The following is an 11,245-nucleotide window of genomic DNA, read 5'->3' as shown; positions in this document are numbered from 1 at the left end:
TGTGAGACACTTGTAATAATACAATCATTTCTACTTTGAGATATTGGAACTTTTGCTAATAAAAAGATGCCTTACCTTTAATTTTAAATTTTTGCTGATCATAATATATACAATTATAATCTTAACTCATTAATTAGAATTTTCTAAATACAATTCTGGGTACCTTATTACTCATCAACTACCAACATACATATAAATTGTTATAATTATAAAGAGAGCTGCATATAATACTATACCTACTACATCCGTACAGTAGATTTTCTGAATTCACTCATCAGTAATAGTATCTACTACTACATCCATCCTTTAATTTATATTTCAACTTTTCTAATAATAATAATTATTTAATAATAATAATAATAATAATCAACAAACTCACAGATACATATATTGATATATAGATTGTATCAGAATCACGTTCAAAATTAGAAACTGTGATACCCTTTTAAAAATTATTCTCCACTCTTTCTTGAGTAAAAGACTGCAGTACTTCAAATACGCCAAAACTCATAATCATTTTGCTTCTGAAAAATAAAAAAATAAAAAATAAGAAATATATCCATTTAATTAATTAAATCTTTTTTTCCTTTTTTGGGGGACAAAGTTCAGTTCTTTCTTTCTTTTAGCTTTTTATTTTTTGTGGGGGGAGATCTAGGGTGAGCCTTGGGATCAGTAATGAGTTTTCACCCTTGAATTGAGTACTTATTGTTGGTAGGTTTCTGGGGTTCATATGGTTTTAATTCATTCAGTTTTTTAACTTCTTTTTCTTTTTAGGATAAAAACAAAATAAAGAAAAAAGAAAAAAAATGTTATAAAGTAGGGTGCAGCTTTAGACAATGTATAACTGCAGTTTGTGCAGTGTCCGGATGATGAAGTTGTCAATTATTTTTGGGGTGAAGAAGATTCCTGTTTTCTAGGTATTGCTTAGTTTTGAAGGAAAAATCTTCTACTATAGTGCTATGTATATATCCCCCTTTATTTCACTCTCACTCTCACAAGCCTACTTTCTATTTATACACTTTCCTCAATTTTCATCCATCAACATAATTAACTTAATTTTTTGAGTTTTCTTAAACGATTTTTTTTAAAAAATATTTTACGGTATTACCCAATTCGACAGATTAAGAATCAGACTAATCTATTGTGGATCGAAATTCTATTTAAGAGTTTGTACGGGTTAATGAGTCACAACATACACAAGACAAGATTCGAATACCGACACTTACTGAAACAAATAAGTAAATTAACCACTCGATCAATCTTAATTAATGGATTTAATTTAGTTAACAAACTTAGATAAGGTGGTAGTGGTGTTGGTGAGGAACTAGCTAGGGTTTCTTGTTCAGCAATAACCTAATTCACTAGACACATACTATACTGTTGAAGCTTGAAACATTAATCTGGCAAACACCCATTTTCACCTATTTTTTATTTTTATTATTATGTGTTAGATATATATTTCAGTGCCTAGCAATAATTGTCTCTTAGGGTTACTTGTTTGGCAAGCCATAAAGTACTACATATATTTAAATCTCTATCATCTATCTATGCAAGACATACAACAGTTTACTTAGTAGGAAATTAGGCAAGAAACTAGCCTAGCTAGTACAAATTATTCAAGTCATAGAGTATATGTATATATAGTCATAGAAAAGTCTTAACTTGGTGCTTTATTAATCACTTAGCTTATAAATATACATATGAAATATTATAACTATTATTATACTTACACACACATCTATTGATAGATGATGTAATAATTGTTAAAAGATATATAATAAATTTGTTATCACCTAAATTTAAATTTAAAATTTGAGTTGCTTATTTAACATTAATACATATAGTGATTAATTTAGTGACCATATTTTTATATACACATAATATTTTTATAATAAATTCTAAAATTTAAGTTTAATGAGACGTAACGTTATATTAATAAAAATAACTATATTTTACATTAATCACGTGAATAATCATATAAAAAAATATATGTGATTACACAAATGTATAAAATATTTTGTAATGTCAGTGCATCGAAGTTGAACGGTAAATTCTAATATAGATGAAGTTTAAAGTTAAAACATGTTTAGTGACTAACCAAAATTGATTAAATGGTAGAGAATGAAAGATTGAGAGTTTACATGTTATGTAATATAGTGTGATGTATATATATTATGCCGTGCAAATCTCACTGCCATTTATCTGTGTTTATTGCAATGTATGTGGTCCCTAATTTTCTATAAGTTGAGTGGATGCTTTTAAGAACCTACGTTGGTCCCTCATCTATATATTGCAGCAGCTACATATCTATATGATCTAATCCCAACTCATCACACACTCCAATTGCATACACCACAACTTTTGAATCTGACTATGACTTATATATCAACTTGATCAATCAAATTTCTTCCACCATATATCCCACTTTATTATTTACTTAATTACCCTCTAATACTTCATTTTTAGATATTATTAAAGCACTTAATAATTCTTAGGTTTCATCACTTTCATGTATGCTTGCTGCTGCTTCTTCTTCTTCCATACCATGCATGTGAATTATTAACGCTATGTGGAATTTTCTTTCTTTCCTTTTTCCTTTGGTGGGGAATTTCTTGATAAAGATATTTGTGGTTGCTTGGAAAGAGCATGCCCTTCTTTCTCTTATTTATTTATCAATTTCACTACGTTACCAACAGCATTTTTGCAAACTTCTACCAACTCTTGTTTATAACTGTGTTTAATAAAAATATCTTTGTAGATGTGTCTAATAAAAATATCTTTTTTATAATTGTATCTAATAGAAATATTTTTATAAATATATTTTTTAGATGTATCTCTTTATACATATATTTAAAAAATAATAATTAATTATTAGTAACAATAAGTTGACAGATAATATATTGGTATCCTATATTTTTTTATTTATTTATTTTGGAAAGTTTTAATATTAAAAATAAAGATATAAATGGATTAAAGGTCTTCCCTTTTCCCCTTCTTTTCTTTTAATCTTTCTCTCTTTGGGCAGGCAAGTCCAGTATGAAATTCACAATGTCTAGTACTGAGTCTTACCCGTATAATAAATGCATCAAACATGTTATATATATACATATATAAAATAATGACTAAATTAACTATTTATATGAAATTTATGTTTAAAAATATATAAAACAATAATATAAATATACATAAATATATAATAAATAATTTAATATTTTTTTATGTAAACATAACAATTTTTTATAATTCATATATGTACACTCAATTGATAATGAATAATTATTTTATATTAATATTGATATTGTAAACAGTTAATCATTAAGTCAGTGATTGTTCAGTATGTGGTATGAACAAATCGAGTAATTCATTACTCCAGTTTGTTTGACGTGTCATCCCATAAGGAGTCACATAATTGCAGTTAAAACCATGCATAATATATATTTCTTATTTCTTTTAATTTATTTACCTTTTAAAATTCTACAAGCACATGATCATACGGATATGAAATTTTCTTTTTCTATTTTAATAAGTAATTTTAATTTAGATTTGAGTGTACGATACAAAAAATCCATTATGGAAGAATCATTTCTTCTATAAGAATTCTGAATTATATATCTACATAAAAAATTAATCATTAATTAAATATTTATATATCAAAAATATATAAAATAACACATATAATACACATGAATTTATGATAATTAACTTTCAATATATAAATAATATTTTTTATTATAAATAATCAAGTGTAGTTGCATTGCCTCAAAAGTATATACATATACGACTTTTACCAAAAAAGTGCTTAATTTGTATACAATGCAATACAATACAATTCTTTTAGCAGAGCTTTTAATAAAATATTATTAAACTAATATAAATATTTTGATTCAATTATTTGCTATTTAAAGAATATATAACTAAGTATTAGCATAACTTTTTATACTTTTAATATATAAATTAATTTTAATATATTTTTTATTTTAATTGTTTTAATAATTATTTAATTATATCTATATTTTTAAAATAAAATACTGTTTATAAACTAAAATCAGTTATTAAAATCAATTATTATGTATAAATATATATACTATTTAACTTATATTTTAACATATATTTTATACTAATAATATAATTGCATAACTAATTTTAATATATCTCAAACAAATATTGAGATAGTAAATATTTAAAAGTGATTTGTGAATATGTTTTCCCCAGGCATAAAATAGTTTGAAAGTGTAAGGTTTTGGGTGATGAGCTAAAATAAATAAGATTTATGTGGCCATTTTGTGAAGACTAAAATTTTAGGGTATTACTGTTTTTGTGCTGAAGCTTCTCTTCTCCTTTTTCATTTGTTTCTTCTCTTTGAAGGGTATGGTGAAGGAAAAACTAAAGCATAGAGCAGCAGAATAATCAGATATGAAGATCGAATTTCCCTTCACACGCGCGTAACGTAAGTCTAGTTCTCGAGATCTCAGCAAATTAAATTAAACTAACCCAAGCTCTATGTGCTTCTCAATCTAAATGCATGCTGGTAACTTAGTTCACTTGCACATAACACAGTTTATCATTTTAATTTCTGTATGCTTTCAAATAGAAGAAGAATTTGAGAAAGCTGTGAAAATGAATCTAACGACGATGATGATGGAAAGAAAGGAAGAAGGCATGATAATAGAAGAGAACAAGAAGAAGAGCAATGAAAATGACAAGTTTACCCTGAAGGGATCGGCGGCGGCGGCGGCGTCGTCATCAACAAGGCAATGGTCGGCGTTTCGGAATCCAAGAATCGTGAGGGTATCAAGGTCATTTGGGGGAAAAGACAGGCACAGCAAGGTTTGCACCATAAGAGGGCTTCGTGACCGTCGGATCAGGCTCTCAGTCCCCACCGCCATTCAATTGTACGACTTGCAAGACAAGTTGGGACTCTCTCAACCAAGCAAAGTCATCGATTGGCTTCTTGATGCTACTAAACTTGATATCGATAAGCTTCCCCCTCTTCACTTCCCTCAACCCTGCTTCCAACCGCCGCAAACCCTATTCCCTCATCTTCTCCATGACCCTTCCTCTTTCTGGAAACCCAGGTTCTGGGATTTCGACTCTTCCGCTTCCTCCTCTTCTTCTTCCAGGTTTCTCAAAGGGAAGGACTTAATGACCACCATGCCCTCCGATAATAATAATAATAAAGCCAAGTGGATCTTCAAACCAAACAATGCGGATCATGAGAATCAAGAATTCGGAGGCGGTTACACTACTCAGAGGCTTTTCCCAATGGAGACTACTACCAATAATAATAATCCCTTTCAGAGTTTGTTTTTCAACAACAACTCTACCCCTGAGGCTTCTAATTTGGGAAGCCATGGATTGTTGTTTCCTTCTAGTTCTTGTTCTTCTTCATCTACAAGTATTTATCATCACCATCATCAAGTGGGAGATTATTATGGTAGTTATCCAATGCAATTGAACCATTTATCTTCTTTGCAAGTAGGCCCATCTGCTTCCTCACAATTATTGTTTGGTCCTTTATCTTCTGCTACTGCTACACCGCAGATTTTCACACCTTATGCACCATTTGTAACAACCCCATCATCTCTTCTCGAAGGTAGTAGTCATAATAATAATGGCGGTGCAGATTCAATAAAACAACAGCAGCATCAATTCATCAATAGTCACATTCATCACTTCTTGAACTCATCCTCCTCATCCACATCATCATCATCATCATCATCATCATCATCAACAAGCCTTCTTCTCCATCACCATCATCATTCATTATTCAGTTCATCATCACCTGTCAGACCCTTCTTCCACTACTACTACTACTTCAGGTCGTTCTTGATCTTCAATTGCTGCTACTACTACTACTATAATTCAAGAATGAATGTAGACCAAATTTATATTCTGAGAAAGCTAAGAGATGATGAACACATGCACCGCACATTTGTAGGTATGGCAACGCTATATATACATATATTTCTCTTTCAATCTTAATTATTATACAATCTACTTCAATTTCTTCACAATGTGTGTACAAGTAATTAATTCAAATATATAATTATTCTTCCTCATTATATTATTTTCTTCATCTACGTATATATATATTAGAGAAGGAACACACATTGTTGTTTAATTTGTCCAAATTACAAAACTGAATCTAAATATAAACACTAGGAAGAAAAAAAAATTAATCAAAGTCTATCATATTTAGTATTTATTAATTCTAACAACAATGAATAAATATCTATTTTTGACTAATTTTGTTATCAAACATTTTCTATATAAACAATAATGAACTTCATAATTGATGCTTTTGTTGCTCTTCTCTGCAGTTCTTATTTGCTAATTAATTAGCAGCCTCAGAGCTAAGCAGCGGTTATTATCAAATTTCAGAATTAATTTTGCTAGTTAAAGACTCAAGTATCAGATTGACCTTCTTCTTTTTGCCGTATGTGTATATATATGAAAAATCAGTACTCAAATTAACTATTATAAATATATGTATTGGTTAAATAATTTTTAATATATATTTTATATGAGTGATTGATTTTTAGTGTACATCTAACATAGTTGATATATATTATTCTAATTAATGGTTTCATAAACAATTATCCACTCTTAGCTTTAACATTTTTCTAATTTATTTCTTTGAAAGAGAAAAAGAAGGATGTACAAATAAATTTATAAAAGTTATTCAGTTTTTTCTTAGAAACACAGAATTTATATTAAGAGTAATATTATATGATGAATAAAATGTATTATTTTTGTTCAATATTTTATTCATATTTGACTAACTAACGTTTTATATACTAAATTCTAAAGTATAAATTATAAATTTTAATATAATATAAAAATAAAATAGTAATTTAAAATATTAATTTATATTAATAAAAAGTATTAATATGAAAATATTTCTGTTGTAGTAATACATCCTCTTACACATATGTGGCTGATTTAATTATTAACAATCACATGCTATGCTTAAATCTCACATATTACTATTGGAGTAGATCAATTTAACCCGAAAAACGTTTAATTAAATTTCGTGAGAGTTTATTTGATAACACATATGTGTTATCTAGAATACTAAAGGACTTATATAGTTATCTCGCACCAAAACTTTTTCAAATGGCATAGGTATTTGCCAAAAAATGAAATCCTCTCTATGTATAGAGTAGTGTATGTTAGGGTTTGAATCACTAACTTGATATTTAAGAAATCCAACTACTACTGAATGTGCTAAACCTCTTGATAAGACTATCTAGATTTTTTCTATAATAAGCAGTTTTATTGGGCATTGGTTAAGTTTTGGCATGGGTTTGTTCAAGCTTGATAGTAATTAAGCTATGAGCTAGGTATATGATACCTGACTGAAGAGGCTATAATATTATGAGTAAGTAGGGTTTTAATACAAAAAATAAGTTATAACCTCGTACAATGTTATCATCAGTCATCAAGTCATTGCTACAGTTTCCATTCTACTCTTAAATGCCTGGTGCTTTAATTGATACTATGGAGAAACACAAACAGGTTTTGCGGGGTTGAGATATTGTTTCGCAAACTTAACTAAATTTTGTGAATTTGAATTCTGTTTTGTACGTGCAATAATTCTTTGATCAGAGATGAAATTCAAATTTAGGATGAATTAGTCTTTGACTTGTCAAGTCGAAAAATATCGTAAAAAGAATAAAAAGAAGAGATTTATATATTAGAAAAGTATGTAATTAATCATATATATTAAAAGATTTTATTTTTCATGTAACAAGATTATTTTTTATTTTAGATTTTTCTGAAAGAGAAAGTGGGAAACAACTGCTTATGTTATTTGATTTTATAAAGCTAGCATGATGCATGAATTGTTGTTATGGTTTCATGATGAATATGTCTGGTGTGCTTAATAATGTTGTCACAGATTCTTCTGTATTTTTGTTTGCTATCTAAATGTCACTATACATTATATATATATAACAGTGTGAAAGGCATTCCAAGATATTTGGTATATATAATGTAGGAAATTCAATAACTAGGTCAACTAATTTGTTCCTTATGTTGGCGTACCCATTATTATTGTATATTCAACCAATTAAAACCATGTTTAATTTCGCATATATGTTTTTCTAATTAAGCACTTGCAAAGGTTTTAAATTGCAATTCTGGTCTAGGCAAGGTTGAGAGATTATTGTTGTTGCTTTTGCAGAAGTGAAACTACAAATAATGTAATTTTTAAGATGCAGTGTTACAATGTTTTAAATTATTTAACGATTTTTAATTATTATAATTTTTATAATTATGTTAAATGTATATTAAATCAACCATTTGAATATAATATATATTAAAATATAAAATATATATTAAAAATAAGTTAAATTATACATGTATTTATATATAAATACATAGTGACAAATTTTAGTAGTTAATTTTAGTGTGTAAATAAGATTTTTGTAATTATTGTTAGAGATATAACTATTAATATTATCTTTTTTCATCAACTTAAAACTTAAATTTTTGGGATGAGTGGTTTCATGACATGATATCAGAATTTTATGTCCAAAAAATTTAAAGTTCGATCCTTAATGAAAAAAGAATGTCTATGCAAAAAAAATCAAACAAATGATTATATTATATTGTTTAAGGGGATAAAGTTTAAACTTTTAGGATGAATGATTTTATAATAATGGTAATATTAGAGAGATAAAAAAACCAGTCAAACCTTATTTTATTTAACATTTATTAATTGCTAAATAAGGTAAGTTCTGGTCGATTTTAGTTAATTTTTTTTAGAGTATATACCCATTTTGGTTCTCAAAGAATTTCAGACCAGACATTTTAGTTCCTAACTAAAATTAATTACTTGATTGGTCTCTAACAATTAACTTTATCGGTCACTTAGGTCCTTTACTCCGTCAACTCTAACGAAGCACAAAATAGTCCATGACAACTCTAACAGGGGACAAAATGGTTCTTGATCTCCTCTGTTCAGAAAGAACACTATTCTCTCCCAATTTTCATCATATCTCGCATAACACTAACAGTTTAACACTGTGTAACTTCAAGTTACACAATGCACACTCTATAACTTTAATGTTCATAAAGAAAAAAAATCATCAGCTTGCTCTCAACCAATTCAAACTCAAGAAACTAATAACTATATCTCTCAACTACTTGTCGTCTTCGATGGATCCTATAAATCTAGACAGCAAGTATGATTTGTTAAAACTCGTCATCGTTGTTGTCATCTCCCTCTTCCTCTGCCCTATCATCTCCATGACACTACATGTCCACCACTCCAATCGCTTCCTTCAACTTCTTCTCTAAACCAATGTTCAGTAATCGCTTCAGTTTTCATATGAGCGACAACGACGACATTGCTCGTTGTACTGATAGCTTGGATGCGAGGTCAAAACTGTTTGCCAACTTAAATTCCGGAAAAGATAGAATGAAGCATTCGGTATCTATTTCAAATGAGAATTTACATATGATGTCGAAAAAAAATCTTCTCATGATGTCTTAATGCCCAACAATCTATATTGCTTGTCGGAGAATGAAGAAAAGCATGCCCTTGAGGTAGCTGTGGAACTTGGTCTTGAGGATGCCGTGGACGTTGTCGGGGGTTGGAGGTGATGTTATCGAAGATGTGGAAGTGGATACTTCTGGTTGTGAAGTGCAGAGGAGGTGGATGTACCAGTCACAAAGATTTAGGAAGTGTGTGATCAATGACATGTTGAGGTAGGTGCGACACGTGTGACAATTACACTATGGCTTAATCTTGGAACTAAAGAGGAAGAAAAAAAAGATGGAAAAAAAGATTCTGAAAGTGAAGAAGGAGAGTATAAATATTAGGGTTATGCGAGATATGATAAAAATTGTGGAAGAACAGTGTCGTTTTCGAATAAAGGGGTCAGCGATCATTTTATCCTTTGTTAGAATTGTCAAGGATCATTTTGTCCTCTGTTAAAGTTGTCAGGGACCATTTTATTTTCCGTTAGAGTTGACGGAATCAAGAACCTAAATGACTGATGGAATTAATTGTTAAGGACCAATCGAGTAATTAATTTTAGTTAGAGACTAAAATATCTAATTTAAAATTTTTTGAGGATTAAAATAGGTATATATTTTTTTTATTACCAAACATTTTTGTTATCTAATTATGTGGTTTCATATCATTTCGCAATAATTAAACTCATAACTGACATGTATGTGAGTTTTAAACATTAATTAAACACATGTATCGTGTATGTGTATCTTTGGAAATAAAATTATATATATGATGATGATAATGAAGAATAATGATGGAAAGAAATTAAAAAGAAGGTTAGGAGAGCTTAATTAGGTAATTAATGTGTTGGTGCAGGAGAATCTGATCTTTCCCTCAGATCACATGCATGCCGACGCCTAGTAAGTGCTGCATGTGAATCCCTGCCACAAACCTACCTATATACAACTACAGATTATACAACTCACTATTTCACTCTTACATTCTTCTTTCTCCTAATAATTTACCATTCTACTTTACTTTCTATTATTTAATTATTGTTGAGGAAACCTCTTTTAAGAAAAATCAAAATTGTAAAAACCAAACTGGTAATTCAATGGGAAGAATAATAGGGTTAAAAATTTAAGAGTTGATATTGAATTGAATATAATAAAATGAATTTCGTTAGGGAGTTAATAGAGTATTTGTACAATAATACAATGTATACAATAAGCTGTTTATTTGACTCAATATGAATTAAAAATAAAAATTATTCACGTTTACTCTAATTTTAAAAGTGCTGTTCATTTTTTTATTAACTACTATTGTACACATTATACACCAATTACATTGGTTTTTCATACTTTTTCTAAAATATATATTTATATATAAAATTTATTATCTTTTTTAAAAAAAATATTTTTTGGTGTGTTTTATTATTTTAACTGATTAATCATTAAAAATCGGTTCATTAATAACCTGCTTTTGTTTTTTTTTTTCTTAATTTAAATTAAATAATATATCTATCAGAAATGTTGATAAATGATTCGCACTACTGTGTCTATATAAGTTGAGAGAAGTACATATAATGGACAAAGCTCTGGGCGATATGCAACTAATTATTAACCAGTTATAGCTATTCTATATATAGCAAGAAGGATAAGACAAAGAAAGAAGTTAATTATATATAGGATAAATTTAGAGAAATAACAAAATATCATCATATTTGAGATATAATTAATAAAAGATCAGTTTAATAAATTTAAAATTATTTTATTTAATATT

At 28.3% G+C, this 11,245-nt stretch overlaps 1 protein-coding gene across 1 annotated transcript; it reads left to right on the top strand.

Annotated features, from left to right (window-relative positions):
* The first annotated feature begins 4,632 nt into the window (after window positions 1–4,632).
* On the top strand, window positions 4,633–5,597 carry LOC107470915 (transcription factor TCP5-like). The gene is made up of 2 exons (XM_052255698.1): window positions 4,633–5,377; window positions 5,542–5,597. The coding sequence occupies exons 1-2, from the start codon at window positions 4,633–4,635 to the stop codon at window positions 5,595–5,597; spliced, it is 801 nt and encodes a 266-aa protein (XP_052111658.1).
* Window positions 5,598–11,245: the final 5,648 nt, after the last annotated feature.

The sequence above is a fragment of the Arachis duranensis genome, chromosome 10 (assembly GCF_000817695.3).
Source record: "Arachis duranensis cultivar V14167 chromosome 10, aradu.V14167.gnm2.J7QH, whole genome shotgun sequence".
Lineage (NCBI taxonomy): Eukaryota > Viridiplantae > Streptophyta > Magnoliopsida > Fabales > Fabaceae > Arachis > Arachis duranensis.
Note: the sequence above shows the minus strand (reverse complement) of the source record. Positions and strands in the feature narration are given on the sequence as shown.

Excerpts from the sequence above, each read along its gene's own strand:
- LOC107470915 (XM_052255698.1), top strand. The coding sequence starts at position 4,633 with ATGATGATGGAAAGAAAGGAAGAAGGCATGATAATAGAAGAGAACAAG. Across the intron at positions 5,378-5,541 it reads GTTGTTTCCTTCTAGTTCTT|ATTTTCACACCTTATGCACC; the intron begins GTTCTTCTTCAT and ends GCTACACCGCAG.